General features: G+C 39.6%; 3 protein-coding genes across 5 annotated transcripts in view; 2 read left to right on the plus strand and 1 right to left on the minus strand.

The window, feature by feature from the left end:
* The window catches only part of inpp1 (inositol polyphosphate-1-phosphatase), a 27,437-nt gene extending 26,480 nt beyond the window's left edge, over positions 1 to 957 (plus strand). For all 3 annotated transcript variants that reach the window (XM_062055112.1, XM_062055103.1, XM_062055097.1), the window contains one exon: positions 1 to 957. This exon is cut by the window's left edge and continues 1,931 nt beyond it. The gene's annotated coding sequence lies outside the window, so the exon portion shown is untranslated.
* LOC133655258 (EEF1A lysine methyltransferase 3-like) overlaps positions 1 to 26,392 on the plus strand; it is a 477,733-nt gene that overhangs the window by 168,724 nt on the left and 282,617 nt on the right. The window lies entirely within an intron of this gene.
* The window catches only part of dnajc14 (DnaJ (Hsp40) homolog, subfamily C, member 14), a 262,644-nt gene continuing 242,281 nt past the window's right edge, over positions 6,030 to 26,392 (minus strand). Inside the window, exons 5-8 of the mRNA XM_062055231.1 lie at positions 21,720 to 21,839; positions 21,487 to 21,647; positions 21,320 to 21,422; positions 6,030 to 10,241 (exon numbers count right to left, since the gene is read on the minus strand). Coding sequence (XP_061911215.1) covers positions 9,920 to 10,241; positions 21,320 to 21,422; positions 21,487 to 21,647; positions 21,720 to 21,839 — 706 coding nt within the window. The 3' untranslated portion in view covers positions 6,030 to 9,919. The remainder of the gene's footprint in view (positions 10,242 to 21,319; positions 21,423 to 21,486; positions 21,648 to 21,719; positions 21,840 to 26,392) is intronic.

Genomic DNA, 26,392 nt, shown 5'->3' on the forward strand with positions numbered 1-26,392 from the left:
TGAATTATTGACCTATTTAAGGCTCCAATTATTTCACATCCAATATTCCACTTTGAAATCATTTTTGAGGAAAATATTGCATATTTTGTGTGTTTTCCATACAACATCAAAGTTTTATTTGACAAAAAGTGCATAAAACAAACAAACATTGGGGGGAAATTAAAACTCATATTCAACAAATAGACCTGAAGTTGAAAGATTTAAGAATTGAAATTGGGAAAAAAATTATGACTTATTTTTAGCACTTTTATAAGTACATTCCCCAAAATTTTTGTGGATTTTAATTTGTTTTAATTTTTATTGCTCAACAAATAATAATGAATCAAAATCAATGTTGTTATGAATTATTGACATATTTAAGACTCCAATTATTTCACATCCAATATTTGGCTTTGAACATTTTTTTAGGGGAAATATTGCATATTTAATGTTTTTCCCGTATAAAAAACTAAATTTCAGTGACCAAAATAGCAAAAAAAATAATACACTTGTTTGTAAACTTTTTTAATATATTTTTTTTAAAGACAAAGCTTTGTGTCAACATTTTGCCTTTTTTCTCATTGTGTTTTTTGCCGTTTTCCCAATTTTTAATGGTGTTTTTTTTTCTCTAAAGTGCAGAGGGCCAATGACCATCTAGTCACGGGCCACAGGTGGCCCCTGTGCCGCACTTTGGGTACACCTACTGTAGAAGCTAACTGTGTCTGGCCATTATAGTCTTAGTACCATAGTATATTTGTTGTGGTCACATATGGGATGCGAGTCACATGGCTGTCTGACGTCATCACCGGAAGTAGTCAAATCACCAGGCGGGTGTTTCCTGTGTGACAAAAGAGGAAATCAACAAGGAAGTCCTTCTTTTTCTGCCGCCATGTTTTGTCATCCATTACTGCCTTTGCACATGTCAATGTTTACTTTTGTACGCACAATAAATCAACACAAAATCCCTACTCGGGCATGTTCACCACCGAGTCTCGTATGCTTCCCGTGGCGGGTGAGCGATGACGTCATGGACTAGTGCTTGAGGGAAGAGATGTTCGATGTTGGATGCTAGAAAATGTCCGATTTATTATATGAGCACGTCATGCAATGCGCGTGCGCGAGACGAGCGGGTGTGGGGTGCGTGACCGCGGTGTGGAGAGCGGCGTGTGGGCGTGGTCAGGAGTTGAAATGCGTTCATGTTGGCGGGACGGTTTGTCATTCTCCGGGTGGGCGTGGCACTGACGTCATAATACTTTTTTTCTAATATTTTCGTGGTCGATCGCGTTTGACGTGTTGGCGACCCCTCATCTAGAGATTTAACTATTAAACAGAAAATGACAAAAATTTTATATATATATATATATATATATATACCATCCATCCATTTTCTACAGCTTGTATACAGTTTATTTTTTAAAAAATTATGGCTTAGACCAACTACGGCCTGCGGGCCGGATTTTGGATGCAGGCGGATATTAATTTTTTTGTATTTTTTTTAATTTTATTTATCCATTCTAATCTATTTTCTACCGCTTGTTATTCTCAGTGTCTCCTAGCCGCTCAGGCAAATTATCAGAATGAGAATCATAAGTACTTTATTAATCCCGGGGGGGAAATTAAGATTTTCAGCACAAATATTATATTGTCTAAAAATACATTTTCCCATCAATAACGTGACATCATCGCGCTCGGAATAGCCCCATTTTTTTAACCCAATGCGGCCCCCCCATTCAAAAAAGTATGAGGACCCCTGACTTAGACAGTTCTGGGACCAAACTTGATGGGAGCCCTAAAGGTAAAAAAAAAAAAAAAATCTACTTGTATTGCTTTTGAAAATGAAAAACATGAAAATGGCCCCACATCCTTTGATTTTTCAGTTTAAGGCCCTTAGTGGGAAACGTTTGGACACCTCTGCCTTGCACCTTCAGCAGGATCTTGGTGGTAATGAAGACTGTAGTCTAGTCTGATAAATCCTGCTGTGGTCCCAAGCAGACTTGTTGCTATGGAAAATATTCTTCCATTGCTGAGCTGACCTGTTGGAGACTATAAATATGTCAGATGGACGAGAGGTGAGCAGACATCTTGGAACATCTCCTTGTAAGGAGCCCAGACCTCACCTCTCGCCTTCAAGGGGAACTGCACTGTTTTGGGAATTTTATCTATCAGAGACATGAACACATATTATATATATAATGTAGCAACAGACTCCTTCATAACAATATGTAATATGTACAATATAAACACTGCAAGTATATATACTGTATAATGTGGTAACAGACACCTTCATAGTAATATGTACAATATACACACTGCAAGTATATATATAATGTAGTAACAGACTCCTTCATAACAATATGTAATATGTACAATATAAACACTGCAAGTATATATATAATGTAACAGACACCTTCATAACAATATGTAAAATGTACAATATACACCCTGCAAGTATATATAGACAATGTAGTAACAGACACCTTCATAACAATATGTAAAATGTACAATATACACACTGCAAGTATATATATAATGTAGTAACGGACACCTTCATAACAATATGTAAAATATACACACTGCAAGTATATATATCATGTAGTAACAGACACCATAACAATATGTAACATGTACAATATACACACTGCAAGTATATATATAATGTAGTAACAGACACCTTCATAACAATATGTAATATGTACAATATACACACTGCAAGTTTATATATAATGTAATAGACACCTTCATAACAATATGTAAAATGTACAATATAGACCCTGCAAGTATATATATACAATGTAGTAACAGACACCTTCATAACAATATGTAAAATGTACAATATACACACTGCAAGTATATATATAATATAGTAACAGACACCTTCATAACAATATGTACAATATACACACTGCAAGTATATATATCATGTAGTAACAGACACCTTCATAACAATATGTAACATGTACAATATACACACTGCAAGTATATATATAATGTAGTAACAGGCACCTTCATAGTAATATGTAATATGTACTATATACACACTGCAAGTATATATATAATGTAGTAACATACACCTTCATAACAATATGTAACATGTACACTACACACTGCAAGTATATATATAATGTAGTAACAGACACCTTCATAACAATATGCAATATATACAATATACACACTGCAAGTATATATATAAAGTAGTAACAGACACCTTCATAACAATATGTAATATGTACAATATACACACTGCAAGTATACTGTATATATAATGTAGTAACAAACACCTTCATAACAATATGTAGTATGTACAATATACACACTGCAAGTATATATATATTGTAGTAACAGACACCTTCATAAAAATATGTAATACGTACAATATCCACACTACAAGTATATATATAATATAGTAACAGACACTTTCATAACAATATGTAATACGTACAATATACACACTGCAAGTATATATACAATGTAGTAACAAACACCTTCATAACAATATGTAGTATGTACAATATACACACTGCAAGTATATATATAATGTAGTAACAGACACCTTCATAAAAATATGTAATACGTACAATATACACACTACAAGTATATATATAATATAGTAACAGACACTTTCATAACAATATGTAATACGTACAATATACACACTGCAAGTATATATACAATGTAGTAACAGACACCTTCATAACAATATGTAATATGTACAATATACACACTGCAAGTATATATATAAAGTAGTAACAGACACCTTCATAACACTATGTAATATGTACAATATACACACTGCAAGTATACTGTATATATAATGTAGCAACAAACACCTTCATAACAATATGTAGTATGTACAATATACACAATGTAAGTTTATATATAATGTAGTAACAGACACCTTCATAACAATATGTAACATGTACAATATACACACTGCAAGTATATATATAATGTAGTAACAGGCACCTTCATTGTAATATGTACAATATACACACCGCAAATATATATATAATGTAGTAACAGACACCTTCATAACAATATGTAGTATGTACAATATACACACTGCAAGTATACATATAATGTAGTAACAGACACCTTCATAACAATATGTAATATGTACAATATACACACAGCAAGTATATATATAATGTAGTAACAGACACCTTCATAACAATATGTAGTATGTACATTATACACACTGCAAGTATATATATAATGTAGTAACAGACACCTTCATAACAATATGTAAAATATACACACTGCAAGTATATATATAATGTAGTAACAGACCCCTACCTTCATAACAATATGTAGTATGTACAATATACACACTGCAAGTATATATATAATATGCAGTAACAGACACCTTCTTAACAATGTGTAACATGTACAATATACACACTGCAAGTATATATATAATGTGGTAACAGGCACCTTCATAGTAATATGTACAATATACACACTGCAAGTATGTATATAATGTAGTAACAGACACCTTCATAACAATATGTAATGCGTACAATATACACACTGCAAGTATACATGTAATGTAGTAACAGACACCTTCATAACAATATGTAATACATACAATATACACACTGCAAGTATATATATAATGTAGTAACAGACACCTTCATAACAATATGTAACATGTACAATATACACACTGCAAGTATATATAAAAAGTAGTAACAGACACCTTCATAACAATATGTAATATGTACAATATACACACTGCAAGTATATATATAATGTAGTAACAGACACCTTCATAACAATATGTAATACGTACAATATACACACTGCAAGTATTATATATAATGTATTAACAGACACCTTCATAAGAATATGTAGTATGTACAATATACACACTGCAAGTATATATATATAATGTATTAACAGACACCTTCATAACAATATGTAATATGTACAATATACACACTGCAAGTATACTGTATATATAATGTAGTAACAAACACCTTCATAACAATATGTAGTATGTACAATATACACACTGCAAGTATATATATAATGTAGTAACAGACACCTTCATAACAATATGTAATACGTACAATATACACACTGCAAGTATTATATAAAGTAGTAACAGACACCTTCACAACAATATGTAATATGTACAATATACACACTGCAAGTATATATATAATGTAGTAACAGACACCTTCATAACAATATGTAACATGTAAAATATTTACCGTATTTTGATAGTTTTATGCACAGCCGGAACTAATTCTTCACCACATTTATTTTTGTTTCCATAGCAACGCACTTCCGCTTTCTGGCAACAAATATATGTTCCTACTTCCGGAATCAAACGCGAGTGTGTGTTCTCATCATGGCAGACTTGGTGACAGACAACGAAGACAACTATATTTGTACAAATGAGGATTCACAACCTTATCTTTTTGAAGCTGAACATACTGAGGATGAACTGCTGCTTCTAGAAGTGAGCACGAGGGAAGAGTGAGACGTTGGATCAGACGAAAGCCGGGTGAGAGGCATGAAAGAGATTTTTGACGCTATAAATGTGGAATTTTGGAGACAAGCTATTTCTACATAAATGGAGTGCTTTCCCAAATAAACCAGGAAAAAACGTCCCCGGCCAGCTGTACCAAACAGACAACTGTCTCTCGAGGTCGTCACACTTTTATATTGATCATGATACACGCAGCACGTCATGTGTGTTATTACAACTACAGTACATACACTGGCTGGCTAGCTGTGTACAAACAAAACATGAAATAATACTTTACAGATACTGTAATATGATTGTTCATGTTTGTCACTCAGTACAGATTGCTGTCCTATCACATTGTGTTGTGCATTACTAACTCAAGCGCATTTTGTGTTGACGTAGAAGCTAGCTTATCTCTTGCCGTAGTTAGCTTTTACAGCTAATGTGTTAGTGCGCTAGAAAAAGAGTTCCTCAGTGTTCTCTCTTACAATAACAATGTTGCTACGGTTTGGTTATTATACAGGTTAATAAGATGGACAAACCACAGCACACGTCTTGCATTTAGGAAACGACCTTTACTTTGAAAACCAGAGAAAGCAGGAAACTAACGGTGCTCTTTTAAAACGGCCTGCCAGGGAACAAACCCCCCCGGGCGGTGATTGTCAGATAAATCTTTTCATTACAATATTTCTGCATATTGTTGAAGAAATAAACATAGCAAAAGTACTTGAACTGTGCCATCCGGTAGTCTACTTCTCCAAGTCTTTGAACCGGAACACTCGGAAGGCGTGCACAAGTCTTGAGTTTCACTTTCCAAACGTGAAAAGAATGACGTAACCCTGAAAAAAGATGACCGGAGAAGAGCAAAGAAATGAGAGCATCAACTTCAAAATGTTTGTTCATTAAAAGTGTCACGTATGAACATTAGTCTGGTTTCAAGCTACTGAGCTTTTGTGGTTCCGGCTCAGCTGCTCTGACTCCAATCATTCACCATTTGACACAAAGAAAAGCATGGAAACATCTTTGCTTCCGCTCGCCAAAGAAAGAAAATGACTGGACTCCGTGGAGGCGTCACAACATTTCACTGGATGGGCTGTCTGAGGTCAGGGGTCAGGGGTCAGTTCCGGGTGCAAACTCCACACAAAAACAAATCAATTCACTCAAATTGGGAAGAAAATCAAACGTCCTAAAGACGGGCGATGTTAACCCGGGAGATGTAAACACTTTGCTTTTCCTGAAGTTGTTTGTGACCATTGATGAAGCAGCAGGAAGATGACTTCATGTTTTCTTTTTTTTAAACGTTGTAAAAGTGACCGCCCTTTGCTACTTTTTTTTATTTAAGCTCAGGTGGTCACAAATTAAATGATTCATACAAAAAAAGTGTGAAATCAAATATGGATTATAAAAAGTAAAACGTCCCAAGACGAAACAAGAGTTCAAAGCGCCGTTAATCAATAGGGCTCCTTTCTTGTGTACTTCCAAGAATGACCAGCAGAGGGCAGTGTAGGCCGACACTAACGAGGCCTGCAGAGCACTTCCTGAAGGACCTCGACCAGGGGTGTCCAGTCTTCTTTTTTAACCACAAGCTGCTCATTTTAAAAATGCTTTTACAGAAAAATAACTTTAAAAAAGTGAAATAAAAGATCAAACGGGTGTACAATGTTGACTCTTAAAGAAAAAAACAAACATGCATGGCAGCTTTTTTGTTATTAAATTGTCATTGTTCAAAAATATTGACAAAATCAATGTTAATTACGTTTTCTATGACAAAAAGGACATAAAACAGAAAAATTAGTTCTATGGAGACAATTAAATGTTGAAAGTAAAAAATAATTTCCAATTTATTCTTAACACTTTTACAAATGGGACCTTTTTGGATCCGAGAATATTATTGGGATTTTTTTAAATGTCCATCCATCCATCCATTTCCTACCGCTTGTCCCTTTCGGGGTCACGGTGGGTGCTGGAGTCTTTGTTCAAAAATAATAATGAATCAAAATCAACTTATTTCTAACACTATATGAGCGGGACATTTTTGGATCCCTGAGAACTTTATTGGGACTTTTTTTTTAATGTCCATCCATCCATTTTCTACCGCTTGTCCCTTTCGGGGTCCATCCATCCATCCATTTTCTACCACTTGTCCCTTTTGGGGTCGCGGGGGGTGCTGGAGCCTATCTCAGCTGCATTCGGGCTGAAGGCGGGGTACACCCTGGACAAGTCGCCACCTCATCACAGGCAGGGCCAACACAGATAGACAGACAACATTCACACTCACACACTAGGGCCAATTTAGTGTTGCCAATCAACCTATCCCCAGGTGCATGTCTTTGGAGGTGGGAGGAAGCCGGAGTACCCGGAGGGAACCCACGCAGTCACGGGGAGAACATGCAAACTCCACACAGAAAGATCCCAAGCCCGGGATTGAACCCAAGACTACTCAGGACCTTCGTATTGTGAGGCACATGCACTAACCCCTGTGCTACCCTCTTTTTTTTTTTTTTTTTTTTTGGGGGTCGCATTGCTCAAAAATAATGAATCTAACCCTAACCCGAATCAATGTTAAGTAAGTTTTCTAGGACAAAAAGTGCATAAAACAAAAAAAACAAAAAAATATTTATAATTATAATTATTATTATTATTTTTAACACTATATGAGCGGGACCTTTTTGGATCCCTGAGAACTTTATTGGGACGTTTTTTTTATGTCATTGCTCAAAAATAATGAATCAAAATCAATAAGTACGTTTTCTATGACAAAAAGGGCATAAAACAAACAATTTATTTCTAAATATTAATTTAAAAAATTTAGAGACTTACGCGCTTTTTTTTATGTCCATCCATCCATTTTCTACCGCTTGTCCCTTTTGGGGTCGCATTGCTCAAAAATAATAATGAATCTAACCCTAACCCGAATCAATGTTAAGTAAGTTTTTCAGAAAAAAACGGCATAAAACAAAACAAAAAAAAAGATCTGAAGTAGATCTAAAGAGACAATTAAATGTTGAAAGTAAAAAATAATCTACAACTTATTTTCAACACTTTATGAGCAGGACCTTCTTGGATCACCAAGAATTTTATTGGGATTTGTTTTTATGTCATTGCTCAAAAATAATGAATCAAAATCAATAAGTACGTTTTCTATGACAAAAAGGGCATACAACAAAAAATGTATTTTAAAATATTAATTAAAAAAACTTAGACACTTAAGCGCTAAAAGTAAAAAAATAATAATCTACAACTTATTTATAACACTTTTATGAATGGGACCTTTTTAGATCCCTGGGAATTTTATTGGGATTTTTGTTTTCATGTCATTGCTCAAAAATAATAATGAAAATCAATAACTAGGTTTTCCATGACAAAAAAGGCATAAAACAAACAAAATGAATTACAAAATAATAATTTAAAAAACCCAAATAGATCTGAATTAGATCGATGGACTTAAGCGTTGAAAAAATAAAAAATCTACAACTTATTTTTAACACTTTTATGAATGGGACTTTTTTGGATCCCTTTTTTAATGTCATTGCTCAAAAATAATAATTAATCAAAATAAATGGTAATCAATGACTAAGTTTTTCATGACAAAAAGGGCATAAAACAAAATAAAAAGATCTAAAGTAGATCGATTAAGCGCTGAAAGTAAAAAAAAAAAAAAAAGAAATCTACAACTTATTTTCAACACTTTATGAATGGGACCTTTTTGGATCCCTGAGAATTTTATTGGGATTTGTTTTAATGTCATTGTTCAAAAATAATGAATGAAATCAATGTTATGAATGATTGACCTATTGAGGCTCTAATTACTTCACATCAAATATTCCACTTTTAATGTTTTTTTTGGGGGGGGTATTGCATAGTTTGTGATTTTTGCCATAAAAAACACGGTTTCTTGAACAAAAAGGGCACAAAACATAAAAAAATAAAAGGTTATATCGACAGATCTGAAGTTGATCTGGAGATTTAAACGTGAAAAAAAAAAGAAAGAAAAAAAGGCTTATTTTTTAACATTTTTATAACAGACCCTTCTGGGTCCTTGGGACCAAATTTGAGTGGGGTCCTCTTGGTTGAAAATGAAAACATTTGGACACCCCTGGTGTGTTGATCCTGGATGATGTCCTCAAACAATCTCTAAAATGGCCACTTTGGACAGAACAAGCACGATCATAAGGGACATTTTGTACGGAAATGTGCGCAGTAGTCCGAGTCCCAGGTCTTTATGGCCTCCTGGGTCATGGCGGGTTAGGTGAAGAGAAGGATGCAGAAGAAGGGCAAGGCTACATACAGGCGGTGAAGAAGTGGAAAATGAAGATGGAGTCCACAGCACATCTTCCGGTCTTTTGAGTTCTGCTGAGTCCACGGCACATCTTCAGGTCTTGGAGCAAGCACCTCCATGTGGCACGTGAGCGTGCCAACAGGCCAGACCAGAGCCAAACAGATCTTTCTTCAAGGTGTCAGCAGACTTCACCTCTGGAAGGGTTTGCGCACCTTCTTCTTCCTCCTGGGGGGTTTGCCGCCCTCGGACCAGGGCTCGCCGGACTCGGGCCGATGGTGGGCCCCCGGCATGAAGAAAGTGGTCGGGCCCGGGGGAGGGGAGAACGGGGGCGGCCCGGCGCCGGGTGGGGCGTGGTGGGGTGGACCTGAGGGGAAGAAGGCCCCATTGGCAGGCATGTCACTGGGGGGTCCTCCCTTGAAGATGCGCTTGAAGAAGTCCTGCAGATCTGCCGGGTTGGCTGGACCGGGGACAGGGCCGGGGCCGGGGCCGGGGCCGTGCTCGGCGTGGGTCCTGGAAGGCAGAACGGGGGCGTAAACCGTCAATACACACTTGGACCGCGTACAAGGATGGAAGACATGGTGGATCAAGGAGAAGAAATGAGAGAAGAAGAAGTCATCCAATAATTGTATAATTATAAATGTTTTTTTTCCTCAATGGGACCACTAAAAACACATAACACTAATAATACACTATCTTTAGGGCGGTTAAAGTTAACTACAAGTTATTTAACAGCAATCCTTTTTGACCCTCGGGCCGTTCCGTAGTCTGGGTAAATGTAATGGCGTCCGGTTGCCGTTGAGCCACAAGCGGGAAAATAGTGAGCAGAAATGTACATTGTGGAAATATCAGGTCTAAAGTCATGACAAGAAAATAATATTTTATCTTCCATCGCCGTGAGACCACACCGTCTGCTGGAGGTGGAGCTTCACGTCCGTGTTTACATTCCAGTTGAGTGCATTAATAACGTAAAATGTGGATTGTTACTCTAACTGCTTGAGTAAGATGGAATAAAAGCTGTGCAAGAAAAAGACTTGATAGAAAAAGTCTAGAGTATTTTTTATCGTCAAACCATATCAATCACACACTTCCTGCTTCACAATAAAAGCACTACACTTTAAATTCACAAACAACATAAAAATGACTAGAGCAGAGGTGTCAAAGTGGTTTTCACTGAGGGCCACATCGCAGTTATGTTTTGGCCCCAGAGGGCCGCATCTAACAGTGGTGTAACAGTACGTGACTATATTAAACCATTTTTTCATGCATTTTTTAGTAGATTTTTTTTTAACTAAAATGTAAAAAATATGGTAAATTGCAACAATTTTACCTCAAATTTGAGTGTATATTACAGTAAATGGAAAAACAGTACTTTTTAGGGTAAAAAAATGCAGCTCAGTTGCCAGAATTCTACTGTAAAATTGACGTTTTTTTTACTGTAAATAAAAAGTAGTATTACTGTAAATGCCAAAACGGCACCACAGTTTAGAGTCAAAAAAGTTTTTTTAATTTAGAGAAAAATGCTGTAAAAAAACACAGTAAATTTCACAATTTGACCATTAAATCTATTGCTACTTTTACATTGCACAAGTTGATGGATAACTTGTTTTGAAATCATTATTATTAGTATTTATTTATATTTAAAAATGGTTTCAATGTTTGATAATATATTTTTGCATAATTAAACAATATTCAAGTTAACATCATTTGCAATTACATGGAGTAAATATATTTTTAAGAAAGAATACATTTAGACTTAGACTTAGACAAACTTTAATGATCCACAAGGGAAATTGTTCAACACAGTAGCTCAGTTACAATGATGGAAAGTGTAAGGATGGAAAGGACAATGCAGGTATAAATAGACTAATATAGCTATAAAAAAAATCTAATATATATACTAATATATACATAATATGTGTACAGAATAATTTATATACAGATATATTATATTATGTCTATAACATACATACAATATAAACCAATGACCATGTACAATATTACAGTATATACAGTATATGTGACAGAAGCAGCATAAAATAGAGAGTAGGTCCAGCTGGAAATAGAAAATAGACATTATAAACAAAGAGAAGTAGCTAACATGTCAGGTAATAGGCAGATGTCATCCATTGCTGTATGGCGAGTGATTATACGGCTGGATGGAGTACGGAATGAAGGAGTTCTTGAATCGCACAGTGCGGGAAGGAAGTTGAAGGAGCCTGTTGGAGTATGAGCTCCGCTGTCCCTTAATTGTCAGGTGGAGTGGGTGGGCAGGATTGTCCATGATGGCGAGCAGTTTGTCCAGTGTCCTCCTGTCCCTCACTGACACAAACGCCTCCAACTGCGTGCCAATAGTTTGGCCGGCTTTCCGGATCAGTTTATCAATTCGGTTTGAGTCCCTTTTGCTGGTGCTGCTCCCCCAACCAACCACTGCAAAGTACAGGGCACTGGCCACAACAGACTGATAAAATATCTCCAACAGCTTGCTGCACACATTAAAGGACCTAAGCTTCCTCAGGAAAAAAGAGTCTGCTCATGCCCTTCTTGTAAACAGCTTTGCAGTTGTCCTTCCAGTCCAGTCTGCTGTTCAAGTGGACTCCCAGGTACTTGTACTGCTCCACTACTGCCACCTCCCGGCCCTGGATCTTGATGGGCTCCACCGGGGTCACTCTCTTCCTGAAGTCGATGACCAGCTCCTTGGTCTTGTCCACATTAAGGACCAGAGGGTTCACCTGAGACCACTCCACAAAGTCAGCGATCAGTGTCCTGTACTCCAATTCCCGTCCCTCTCCGATACACCCGACCACAGCAGAGTCGTCAGAGTATTTCTGCAGGTGGCAGGACCTGGAACTATACTGGAAGTCTTGTACAGGGTAAACAGGAAAGGAGACAGGACGGTCCCCTGTGGAGCACCTACACCACTGACCACAGTATCCGACAGGGATCTCCCCAGTCGCACAAACTGAGGCCTGTCAGACAAGTAATCAGTGATCCAGGAGACAATGGATGAACTGACACCCATCCCGAGCAACTTGTCACTCATCAGAATTGGCTGAATGGTGTTAAAGGCACTGGAGAAATCAAAAAACATGATCCTCACAGTGCCCCTCCCACCATCCAGGTGAGTGAGCATGATGCAGCAGGTAGATAACAGCATCGTCCACTCCTACATTGGGCTGATATGTAAACTGTAGAGGATCCAGGGAAGGAGCCACCAGTGGTCTCAGCTGATCCAGCACAAGTCTCTCGAGGACCTTCATGACCTCGGACGTCAGGGCAACAGGTCTGAAGTCATTTGAGCCCGATGGGATGGGCTTCTTGGGCACCGGCACTATGCAGGATGTTTTCCATAGCACTGGTATCCGTTCTAGCTTCAGACTCAGGTTGAAGATGGAGTGCAGGATCCCAGTTAGCTGAGCAGCGCAAGTCTTCAGGACCCAGGGGTTGACTCGGTCAGGGCCTGCTGACTTAGCTGGATTGACTCTCTCCAGCTGCCGTCTTACAAGTCCAGGTGTCAGACACACCGGGCTGGCTTTCTCAGTGGGGGTGGAAGTGGGGGAGAGGGTAAAGGAGAAGGAGTTAGTGTGTTGCAGTTCAGGGGAGGTGTGAAAACAGGAGTAGTGGGGGGAGGGCCAGTAAGGGGTGCGTTGCTAAAACTATTGAAAAACAAATTCAGCTCGTTGGCTCTATCTACACCCCCATCCAGCAGTTTGGCTTTATTGTTGAAGCCTGTGATGGCCTTCATACCCTTTCAAACCTCACGAGTGTTGTTCTGTTGGAGTTTAGCTTCAAGCTTCCTTTTATAGGCATCTTTCCCTTGTTGAAGCTGAACTTTGAGCTGCCACTGAATCCTCTTCAAGTCGTCCTGATCACCGGATCTGAAGGCTCGCTTCTTTTTTATTTAGCAGCACCTTTAGCTGGCTGGTGATCCAGGGCTTGTTATTTGGGTAACAGTGGACAGTTTTTGTAGGATGATGGAGTCCTCACAGAAATTGATGTAGTCAGTGATGCAGTCTGTGATGTTGTCAATATCTGTCCCATGAGGCTTACAGAGTACTTAACAGTCCGTAGTCTCAAAGCAGTCTTGTAAGGCTATGCCCGCCTCAATACTCCTCATTTGCACTGATTTAGTTGAGATGGGCTGCCTCCTCACAGCAGGAACGTAATGTGGTGTTAAAGGCCTACTGAAACCCACTACTACAGACCACGCAGTCTGATAGTTTATATATCAATGATGGAATCTTAACATTGAAACACATGCCAATACAGCCGGGTTAACTTATAAAGTGCAATTTTAAAATTCCCGCCACACTTCCGGTTGAAAAACTCCTTTGGATATGATTTATGCGCGTGACGTCACAAAATCCACGGAAGTGGTTGGACCCCATCGGACCCGATACAAAAACCTCTTGTTTTCTTCGACAAAATTCCACAGTATTCTGGACATCTGTGTTGGTGAATCTTTTGCAATTTGTTTAATGAACAATGGAGGCTGCAAAGAAGAACGTTGTAGGTGGGATCGATCGGTGTATTAGCGGCTAAGTACAATACTTACAGCAACACAACAAGGACTGCTTACTTAGCAGACGCCTAGCCGATGCCTGCCGCCAAACCCACGGATGAAGTCCTTCGTCACGCCGTCGATCGCTGGAACGCAGGTGAGCACGGCTGTTGATGGGAAGATGAGGGCTGGCTGGCGTAGGTGGAGCGCTAATGTTTTTATCATAGTTGTGTGAGGTCCGGTTGCTAAGTTGCTAAATTAGCCTTAGCGTCGTTAGCAACAGCATTGTTAAGCCTTACCAGGCTGAGAATTTTTAACCGTGTAGTTACATGTACATGGTTTAATAGTATTGTTGATCTTCTGTCTATCCTTCCAGTCAGGGATTTATTTATTTTGTTTCTATCTGCATTTGAGACAGATGCTATCACGTTAGCTCATGCTACAGAGGTTCGTCGATGATGGGTGTCCTTCGTCGCGCCGTCGATCGCTGGAACGCAGGTGAGCACGGCTGTTGATGTAACCGTGTAGTTACATGTACATGGTTTAATAGTATTGTTGATCTTCTGTCTATCCTTCCAGTCAGGGGTTTATGTCTTTTGTTTCTATCTTCATTTGAGAACGATGCTATCACGTTAGCTCAGTAGCTAAGTGTGTCACTGATGTATTGTCGTGGAGATAAAAGTCACTTTAAATGTCCATTTCGCGTGCTCGACTCTCATTTTCAAGAGGATATAGTATCCGAGGTGGTTTAAAATACAAATCCGTGATCCACAATAGAAAAAGGAGAGAGTGTGGAATCCAATGAGCCAGCATGTACCTAAGTTACGGTCAGAGCGAAAAAAGATACGTCCATCACTGCCTCTCTAGTCCTTCACTGTAACGTTCCTCATCTACGAATCTTTCATCCTCGCTCAAATGAATGGGGTAATCGTCGCTTTGTCGCTCCGAATCTCTCTCGCTCCATTGTAAACAAAGGAAAATTGTGAGGAATATTACCTCCTGTGACGTCACGCTACTTCCAGTACAGGCAAGGCTTTTTTTTTTATCAGCGAGCAAAAGTTGCGAACTTTATCGTCGATTTTCTCTACTAAATCTTTTCAGCAAAAATATGGCAATATCGCGAAATGATCAAGTATGACACATAGAATGGATCTGCTATTCCCGTTTAAATAAAAAAAAATAATTTCAGTAGGCCTTTAAAAGCACCAGATTATGATCAGACCGTCCCATAGGGGGCAGGGCAGTGGCGCTGTATGCATCTATTGAATTAGCATACAGTAGGTCCAGAGTTTTATTTTCCCGTGTTGCAGTGTACATATTGATGGAAAGTGGGTAAAATAGAGTCCAGAGAAACATGATTAAAGTCCCTCGAAATGAGAATGAGGGCATCGGGATGTTTGGTCTGTTGCTTAGCAACAGCGGCGTGAATGGTGTCACAAGCAGCAGTTTCATCAGCAGAAGGAGGAACATACACTCCAATGAAGATTACAGAAGTAAATTCCCTTGGCAAATAATATGGTCGAATTCCAACAGCCAGAAGTTCAATGTCCGGCGTACAAACACACTCCTTTACAGTAATATGAGCAGGATTACACCACCTCTCGTTCACCAAGATGGCAATCCCTCTGCGTTTTTTCTTACCGCTCAGGAGTGTGCTTCTATCCGCCCGTGAGGTTGTGAAGCCGGGTAGAGACGCGCTGTGATGCTGCACACATGATGCTGCACACGGCGTACTCCTTTTGAGTTCGGGCGAGCCCAAACAATTTGTCCATTTTGTTCGCCAAAGACCGCACATTCCCCATGAGGACAGAGGGGATGGCAGGCTTAAATTTCCTTCTGCGCTCCTTCATCTTTATGCCGGCAAGTTACAGTAGTTTATTGAAACATATTTGCAGGCTTTCAAGGGCCAAATAAAATGGAGTGGAGGGCCACATCTGGCCCCCGGGCCTTGAGTTTGACACCTGTGGACTCAACGTTGAAATCAACACCAATGTCGCCCCCTTGTGTTGTCAAATTATAACAGTCATAACTTCCTGAACTTTGAGATGAGAAGTGAAGTGAATTATATTTATATAGCGCTTTTCTCTAGTGACTCAAAGCACTTTACATAGTGAAACCCAATATCCAAGTTACACTTAAACCAGTGTGGGTGGCACTGGGAGCAGGTGGGTAAAGTGTCTTGCTCGAGGACACACACTTGGAACCCTCAAGTTGCTGGCACGGCCACTCTACCAACCAAGCTATGCAACCCCAGATGGTGGGTCGGACACGTGACATTTAGCTTGAGGAAACGCTAAAAACTACAATGTGGCTGGCGAGGAGAAGAAGCCGTCAAAGTGGAGGCACATAAATAAGACCGGCCCACAAAATGGCGCATCCCGAAAAGAGGGTCAGAAACCATCTTGAAGATGGTGTGTAAAACATTCTCTATGCAACATTCTGAGCAAAGAAGCACCATGGCGTGTTATGTAGACCATACTTGCCAACCCTCCCGTTTTTACCGGGAGACTCCCGGTATTCAGCGCCTCTCCCGATAACCTCCCGGCAGAAATTTTCTCCCGACAAACTCCCGGTATTCAGCCGGAGCTGGAGGCCACGCCCCCTCCAGCTCAATGCGGACCTGAGTGGGGACAGCCTGTCCTCACGTCCGCTTTCCCACAATATAAACAGCTTGCCTGCCCAATGACTTCATAACTGTGGAATGATCGAGGGCGAGTTCTTGGTTTCTTATGTGGGTTTATTGTTAGGCAGTTTCATTAACGTCCTCCCAGCGCGGTAACAACACACAACAGCAGTCACGTTTAGTCTACTGTAAAGCAGTTCGTCTGCCGTACACAGCAATGTTGTGACACTCTTAAACAGGACAATACTGCCATCTACTGGATAGCCTCCAGAACACTGAAATTCAAGTATTTATTTTATTTATATGTATAATAAAAAAAAAATATATATATATATATATATGTATATATATATAGCTAGAATTCACTGAAAGTCAAGTATTTCATACATACATACATATACATATATATATATATATATATATATATATATATATATATATATATATATATATATATAATACTTGAGTTGGTGAATTCTAGCTTAAATATATTCCCCTCTTAACCACACCCCCCACCCCACCCCTGACCACGCCCCCGCACCCCCACCCCCCACCTCCCGGTATCGGAGGTCTCAAGGTTGGCAAGTATGATGTAGACCACCAGGAAGTAGGGATGATGTTTGATAAGAAATTATCGAGTTCGAGCCCATTATCAAATCCTCTTATCGAACCGATTCCTTATCGATTCTCTTATCGAATCCAGATAGGTTGTTGTATATGGAAAAAAACACAATATTTGGTTTAACAAAAGCTCACTTTTATTCTATAAGAAAAAAATAAAATAAAATAAAATATTGACTGTTGTTACCCCCCTAAAAAAATAAAATAAAATAAATAAAAATTGACTGTTGTTACCCATGGTATGGTATTTTTTATTTTTTTGTCATAAAAAAATACAATCATGTGTGCTTACGGCATACTTGCCAACCCTCCCGGTTTTATCGGGAGACTCCCGGAATTCAGCGCCTCTCCCGATAACCTCCCGGAAGAAATTTTCTCCCGATAAACTTCCGGAATTTAGCCGGAGCTGGAGGCCACGCCCCCTCCAGCTCAATGCGGACCTGAGTGGGGACAGCGGCGACAGTCTGTTTTCACGTCCACTTTCCCACAATATAAACAGCGTGCCTGCCCAATCACGTTATAACTGTAGAATGATCGAGGGCGAGTTCTTGGTTTCTTATGTGGGTTTATTGTTAGGCAGTTTCATTAACGTCCTCCCAGCGCGGTAACAACACACAACAACAGCAGTCACGTTTTCTGCTACCGTAAAGCAGTTCGTCTGCCGTAAACAGCAATGTTGTGACACTCTTAAACAGGACAATACTGCCATCTACTGGATAGCCTCCGGAACACTGAAATTCAAGTATTTATTTTATTTATATGTATAATAAAATAGAATAATAGAATTCACTGAAAGTCAAGTATTTCATACATACACACACACATACATATATATTTTTTTTTTTCTGGAATTTTTTTTATTTCTTGTGCAGCCCGGTACCTATCGATCCACGGACCGGTACCGGGCCGCGGCCCGGTGGTTGGGGACCACTGGTGTAGGCTACAAGATAACGTTAACGTTATCAGACACATACAAAAAGGCTAACGTTAACGTTACCGTTAGCCACTGACTATGCTTAGGTAACGTTAGTCTAGCTAACATTACTGCAATCCTGGATTGACATACGAGGTATCGTTATTTTAGCCTAAAGCAGACTTGGGCATTCGGCGTGAGGCCAATCATAAATTAAAAAATACATTTAAAAAAGTATCTATGTTGAGTGTGCAATAAAAAGGGGCTTCTTTTGTTTTGAAAAGCGTTATTTGTATTACTTCCGTGTGGACGTATGCTCGTGCGCGATTGTGAATGAATGTGAACAGTGGCAATCACAAATTACAAAATACATTTAAAAAAACATCTATGTCGTGCGTGTAATAGAACTGTGCTGCTTTTATTTTGAAAAGTGTTATTTATGGGCGTATGTCCGTGTGTAACCTGTGAGTGAAGGTGCACAGCGACAAGTGATGCCCGGTTATCCCCGAGACGCTAAAAAGAGAAAAGTTGATGACGAATGCAGTGATTTCAACAAGACATGGACTGCCAAGTATTTCTTTACAGAAATTAAATGTAAAGTCGTGTGCTTAATTTGTGGTACACAGGTTGCTGTGTTTAAAGAATATAGTGTAACGACCTGCTGAAGTTGATGTTTTGTTCTTGAGTGAGTGATATTCAGAATTCCCATTGTTGTGAACGTAGCACGCCTGTAAGGTGATTGGCGAAGAAGGAGGAAGCGTTGTTGTTGCTGAAATGAGGAGTGAGGATAGACTTGCGTGTGGAAGGAACAAGATAAGTTGAGCTGTGTTAGTATAGGTTGCTCAATAAAAGTTTAAAAAGAGCGTCAGACTTGGTGTGCACTTCTTCTGGACGCTACAATTGGTGTCGGAAGTCAAACTTTGCGCATACTGCCGCTGCTTGTGTGAGCATACTGCGCTGCTTGTGTGCTCAGCCTGCTACGTCATCGGGAGGTACGTGCCACAATGTTTCCTGGCGACTTTGTCAAGATGGAACGGGAGGGGAAGGACATTGAGCGGGGACTTAAGGTGCCGGCAGCGACTGCAGATGTCTGTGTGAATCCCGGACGTGAGGAGCTCGCCGCAAAGAGAGAGAGAGAGAGGGAGGAAGGAGAGACGCAGCGTCTACTGGTGCAGTGCACGCTGCTTGGCATGGGGGAATTCCGCCCTCAATGAAGACTCCCAGGTTTGATGGCAAGGCGAACTGGGAGGCATTTCATCGAACTTCTGACACCAATTGTAGCGTCCAGAAGAAGTGCACACCAAGTCTGACGCTCTTTTTAAACTTTTATTGAGCAACCTATACTAACACAGCTCAACTTATCTTGCTCTTTCCACACGCACGTCTATCCTTACTCCTCATTTTCGCAACAACAGCGCTTCTTCCTTCTTCGCCAATCACCTTACAGGCGTGCTACGTTCACAACAAAGAGGATGCAGGATAAAGTGACAGAAATGGCCATTTTTGCATTGTATTATACATCAGGAAGTGTTGTGTAAGAAAGTGTTAAAAATAAAACCATCAAAAGCAATCTGCTGTTGTATAAAGTTAAGTTAGGTTAAATGAAATTATTATTATTATTATTTATCTTACGGTATATCAAAAATAATTTGAGCAAAATTTAATTGAAATATTGTCGGTGTGGCCCTCTAGCAGTGCTCAGGTTGCTCATTCGGCCCCCGGTAAAAATGAATTGCCCACCCCTGGCCTAAAGGCTACGAGTGAGCAGATATGGAAATTAACCGGCAACAGTTAACGTTAGTTACTCACCAGCACTATCACTGGAATTGGCGCTGCAGGTTGAAGAGGGACGTGCTTCGTCGCTGCTTCTCCACGACACCTTTCTCTAACCTTCAGGTTATGTGCAGCCTGAACATGTTTCAACATGCTTGTTGTACTTCCCCCCTTACATGAGAGCGAAGCCTGGCAATAATTGCAGATAGCCGTTTCCTCGTCGTATTTTTTTGTAAAATGAAGCCATGCCTTGAGGCGTTTTTTCCGGTCCATTGTTGTTGCTGCTTTCTGTATATGCCGCCTACTGACTGCGCTACGTCATTTCCTGGGACGTGCCACAGGGCATTTCCTGTGGGACGGGATTCGTTCCCAGGGATTCAAATAAAGAACCAACTCTTTTTCTTTACTATAGTGGCCTCGATAATGGGAACCGGTTCTCAAAAAGGGATTTGAGTCCATGGAATCGGTTCTTTTCTTATCGAACAACCGGGAGAACAGGTTTCAAACATGTAGACCACCAGGAAGTGTTTACATGTAACATGTAGACCACCAGGGAGTGTTTACATGTAACATGTAGACTACCAGGAAGTGTTTACATGTAACATGTAGACCACCAGGAAGTGTTTACATGTATCATGGAGACCACCAGGAAGTGTTTACATGTAACATGGAGACCACCAGGAAGTGTTTACATGTAACATGTAGACCACCAGGAAGTGCTTACATGTAACATGTAGACCACCAGGAAGTGTTTACATTTATCATGTAGACCACCAGGAAGTGTTTACATGTAACATGGAGACCACCAGGAAGTGTTTACATGTAACATGTAGACCACCAGGAAGTGTTTACATGTAACATGGAGACCACCAGGAAGTGTTTACATGTAACATGGAGACCACCAGGAAGTGTTTACATGTAACATGTAGACCACCAGGAAGTGTTTACATGTAACATGGAGACCACCAGGAAGTGTTTACATGTAACATGTAGCCCACCAGGAAGTGTTTACATGTAACATGTAGACCACCAGGAAGTGTTTACATGAAGGAAATAATCCCAATATGACAACTTTGACATATATTTCATTGATGTTATTTGTCATAACTGGAAATGGCATCATGGCCGTAAGAATAAGGGACAATATTGAGTGGAGTCACCTGTGTCTGGTGGCACTGCTGTTGTTCTTGGCCCCGAAGGAGATGTGGTAGGGCACGCGGTGTGTGTCTGGAGAGATGACGATCCTTTGGCAACCCGCCCACTCTGGAACCAAAGAAGTAACAATGAACATGGACACACAAGACCTTCACCTAGACTTTGTTCTCACCTGTAATGTCAAAGACTTTGCCGTCGATGCAGGCAAAGTACGTGATACGTAGTCCCAACATGCTAGACTCCGCCCACAGGTCCCCCTCCTCAGCACTATGGCGGCGACTACATTCGGCACAGAAGCGGGCCTCGGCGGGTTCGCGGTCCATCTCAAAGCGCCTGAGGGGAAAGGAGGTAGAGGAGTGAAGGTAGTGTCCACACGGGTCAGACGGGAGAGGTGTGCACACCTACTTGTGCTTCCCTTCACACTTGGTACACATCATGGTGTTCATGGCGTCCTTCAGGTCGTCCTGCAGTTTGGTGAGGAACTCGTTCATGGACTTGGAGAGCTCAGTCGCTGCCATGCGCTTCCTGTGACGGCACAAGGCAGATTAGGGTTGGACGGTATACCGGTACTAGTATAGTATTGCATTACTAATTAATCAAAAACGGTACTACACTCTGTCTGAAAAGTACCGGTTCCCCGTTTTTTAAATTTTTTTTCAAACGGGCACGACGGCGCATTGTCACGTCATGACATTGCTGGTTTTACGAGCAGAGGAGCATGTTCGGCAGCGCACACACACAGATTTCTTACAAGCAGACAGTGTGTAGACAGAAAAGGGAGACCGGACGCATTTTGCTCTAAAAAGTAAAGATAAAGGTGAAGTTTTAACACTGAAACACCCTCAGGAAGAGGTGCTTTAAGACTAACCATCCGCAGTCTGCAGTGTTGTAGCTACTTCTAAATCACTAATCCTGGCCTCCATGGCAACAAATAAAGTAAGTTTCTTTCAAGTAACATTATCACTGGAGGACAAGGAATAGCTAAAAATGCTTCACTACACACCATAGGAGGATACAATAGCTAACTGCTAACAAGCTAGCGCTCCTGAATGTAAACAAATGCCATGGGTGGATCTACACCTGACAGCCACTGTAATGATATCAAGTTCAAGGGCGTATCTAGTCGATACTACTATGATTACGTCACATCAAAAAATCTTTTTTCCTTTTTTTTAAAACTCCTATTATGTTTATGAAGTCAGGAAATATGTCCCTGGACACATGAGGACTTTGAATATGACCAATGTATGATCCTGGAACAACTTGGTATCGGATCGATACCTAAATTTGTGGTATCATCCAAAACTAATGTAAAGTATGTAAAAAAGAATAAGTGATTATTACATTTTAACAGAAGTGTAAACAGAACATATTAAAACAGAAAATAACCAGATATTAACAGTAAACAACAATACGAAGGTCCTGAGTAGTCTTGAGTTCAATCCCGGGCTCGGGATCTTTCTGTGTGGAGTTTGCATGTTCTCCCCGTGACTGCGTGGGTTCCCTCTGGGTACTTTGGCTTCCTCCCACCTCCAAAAACATGCACCTGGGGATAGATTGATTGGCAACACTAAAAAAATTAAAATAAATAAATAAATAAAATTGGCCCTAGTGTGTGAATGTGAGTGTGAATGTTGTCTGTCTATCTGTGTTGGCCCTGCGATGAGGTTGCGACTTGTCCAGTGTGTACCCCGCCTTCTGCCCATGTGCAGCTGAGATAGGCTCCAGCACCCCCCGCGACCCCAAAAGGGAAAAGCGGTAGAAAATGGATGGATGGATGGATGGATGGATGAAAAAGTGGATTAATAATAAATATTTACAGTTTGTCCCTCATAATGTTGACAAAATAGCAGAATAGAAATGACACAATATGTTACTGCATACGTCAGCAGACTAATTAGGGGACTTTGTTTGTTTACTTACGAATAAAAGACAAGTTGTCAAGTTGTCTAAGATTTTTTGTTTAAATAAAGCTAATGGTGCCATTTTTTGTAGTCCTCTTTATTTACAAAAGTATCAAAGTATCGAAATTCATTTTGGTACATAGCGGTACCAAAATATTGGTATTGGGACAACCCTAAAGCAGACCAACATTGCTGGTGTCCCTCGAGCTCAGAAAGTTTCCACCTATTGACTTTTTTGCACTTTTTTTTTAAATTGTTGTGTGCCAATTCCAGAAGGACATGAGAACAAGCAATACATCAAGCAGGAAGTGTGGGCACGCTCGCATTTTTATGAGTTAAGCTAGCATGATTTCACCTTTTACTATTGACTATGCTGCAAAAAAATCATATTTATAAAATATTGCTTTTAAAAGAATAGTAGTAGCGGACGGGGGATAAGAGGCCGGCGTTTCAGTACAGGGGAGCATCAATTTACGAACCCCTCCTTGTACCAACTTTTCCACTTATGAATCATAGACCGATATGCTTTGGTGTACAAACCTTGTCTCAATGTACGAACATTTCATCCACCCATTGTGTGTCTCACAGTGCGGCCATTTTGTGCCCTGCAGCACACCTATAATGCTGCTGTTAGCTACTGTGCTACGTAGTGTGCTTATTCAGTGTGATTTGTTTACGTCCTTTCAAAACATTTTTGTAGTTTCGCTAGCTCAATATGAGGCCAAAGGAAGCAATGGACAAGCCGTGCGTGGTTTCCAACATTCAGGAAGTGCCCACGGCGTTGGCGAAGCTGCTTCATGCCTTCTCCCCATTTATTCCGCAGAACACCAAGAAGATTAACCGACACGGTAGAGAAAAATCATCACCATTATTTTTGATTGATATTGAAATCACGATTAATAACACAATTATTCAACAATTTGAAAACATAAGTATCAGAGGTGGGGGAAATAATCAATTTTTAGATCCATTGCAATCGATTAGTAAATGTTATTGTACCATGAAAACTCAACTTTAAATATCATTTAAAAGAACAAAGGATATCAATTAGCAATGGATAAACCACAACAAATAACATAATAGTAACAATAACAAAAAAATGGCAATATAAAAAGTTATGACTGCTGTTCTGTTTGTTGATGTTACATCCATGATGTCGTTCACAACTACAGAAGCAGATGAGATGTGTGTGTATGATTGTTTGTACATACATTGATGTTACATCCATGATGTCGTTCACAACCACACAAGCAGATGAGATGTGTTGTGTGTGTATAATTGTTTGTACATACATTGATGTTACATCCATGATGTCGTTCACAACAACTCAAGCAGATGTGTTGTGTGTATGATTGTTTGTACATTGATGTTACATCCATGATGTCGTTCACAACCACACAAGCAAATGAGATGTGTTGTGTGTGTCTGATTGGTTGTACAACTGTGTTACATCCATGATGTCGTTCACAACAACACAACATATGAGATGTGTTGTGTGTGTATGATTGTTTGTACATACATTGATGTTACATCCATGATGTCGTTCACAACCACACAACCAGATGAGATGTGTTGTGTGTATGATTGTTTGTACATACATTGATGTTACATCCATGATGTCGTTCACAACCACACAAGCAAATGAGATGTGTTGTGTGTGTATGATTGTTTGTATATACATTGATGTTACATCCATGTTGTTCACAACAACTCAAGCAGATGTGTTGTGTGTGTATGATAGTTTGTACATTGATGTTACATCCATGATGTCATTCACAACAACATAAGCAGATGAGATGTGTGTGTATGATTGTTTGTACATTGATGATACATTCATGATGTCGTTCACAACAACACAACAGATGAGATATGTTGTGTGTGTGTGTGTATGATTGTTTGTACATTGATGTTACATCCATTATGTCGTTCACAACCACACAAGCAGATGAGATGTGTTGTGTGTGTGTATGTACATTGATGTTACATCCATGATGTCGTTCACAACACAACAGATGAGATGTGTTGTGTGTCTATGATTGTTTGTACATTGATATTACATCCATAATGTCGTTCACAACCACACAACAGATGAGATGTGTTGTGTGTGTATGATTGTTTGTACATTGATGTTACATCCATGATGTCGTTCACAACCACACAAGCAGATGAGATGTGTTGTGTGTGTGTGTGTGTATGATTGTTCGTACATTGATGTTACATCCTGATGTCATTCACAACAACACAAGCAAATGAGATGTGTTGTGGGTGTATTATTGTTCTTGCTAGCTTTAGCTTCCTATTTTAGTCACTGTTTCAAGTGGCCATCTCTACATTGTTTACTTCATGACAGGCGGTTAAGTGTTTTGGGGGATGAATGAGCGGTACAGGACACATTATTTTACCAAACAAATGTTCTTTCTACTCAAAATGATAGCCTTTCACTTTGATTGTATGTCAATTTCCTGATATTCACGTTGACGTTTGACAGCGGATTTATTGGCCAATTCTGAGACACTGATCCGTTCGTGGTTATAATAACATGCCTTACTTTTTTTGTCGAGGTTAGTGATTATTGATCAGGCATGTGTCAAATTAAAAGTAGCAACCATGGTGAGATCCAAAACTTCTAGTAGACATGCTCTTTTTTCAACTCATTCATGCCTCATCTGTTTCATCGTCTCAAGCTCAAAAATGTGCATGCACGTTGCACGGCTCAATCTTTTTTTTCTCGATTATATTTTATGATCGTGGGAAGCCATAACCGAAATATATATATATTTGTCCAGCCTTACAGCAAAGTAAAGTGGATTTTATTTTCTATTCCTTATAATTGTAGCAACTAGGTTGTCAAAGTTAGGGAGTGATTTCAAACTGAGTGCACCACAGAGCTAGTGACAGTTTGTGTGTGCGTGTCAGCAAGGATGACAGTTCAGATGTTTTTTGGCTTTGTTATTAAATAGAATGTTGATCCAAACCTCCTTGTTATGTTTGTTTGATGTACAATACTGTATAGCGCTTTATAGTGTGTTCAAAGTGTACAAAACATTACGAAAATATGGACTTTTGTTGAGGCTGGAACCCATTATTCATGGTTACATTCCTTCAATATATGAACTTTTCTATTCACAAACCCTGAAGCTGAACCAATGAAGTTCCTAAATGGAGGATCCAGTG

This window comes from Entelurus aequoreus, linkage group LG01 (genome assembly GCF_033978785.1).
Source record: "Entelurus aequoreus isolate RoL-2023_Sb linkage group LG01, RoL_Eaeq_v1.1, whole genome shotgun sequence".
NCBI classification, from domain to species: Eukaryota; Metazoa; Chordata; class Actinopteri; order Syngnathiformes; family Syngnathidae; genus Entelurus; species Entelurus aequoreus.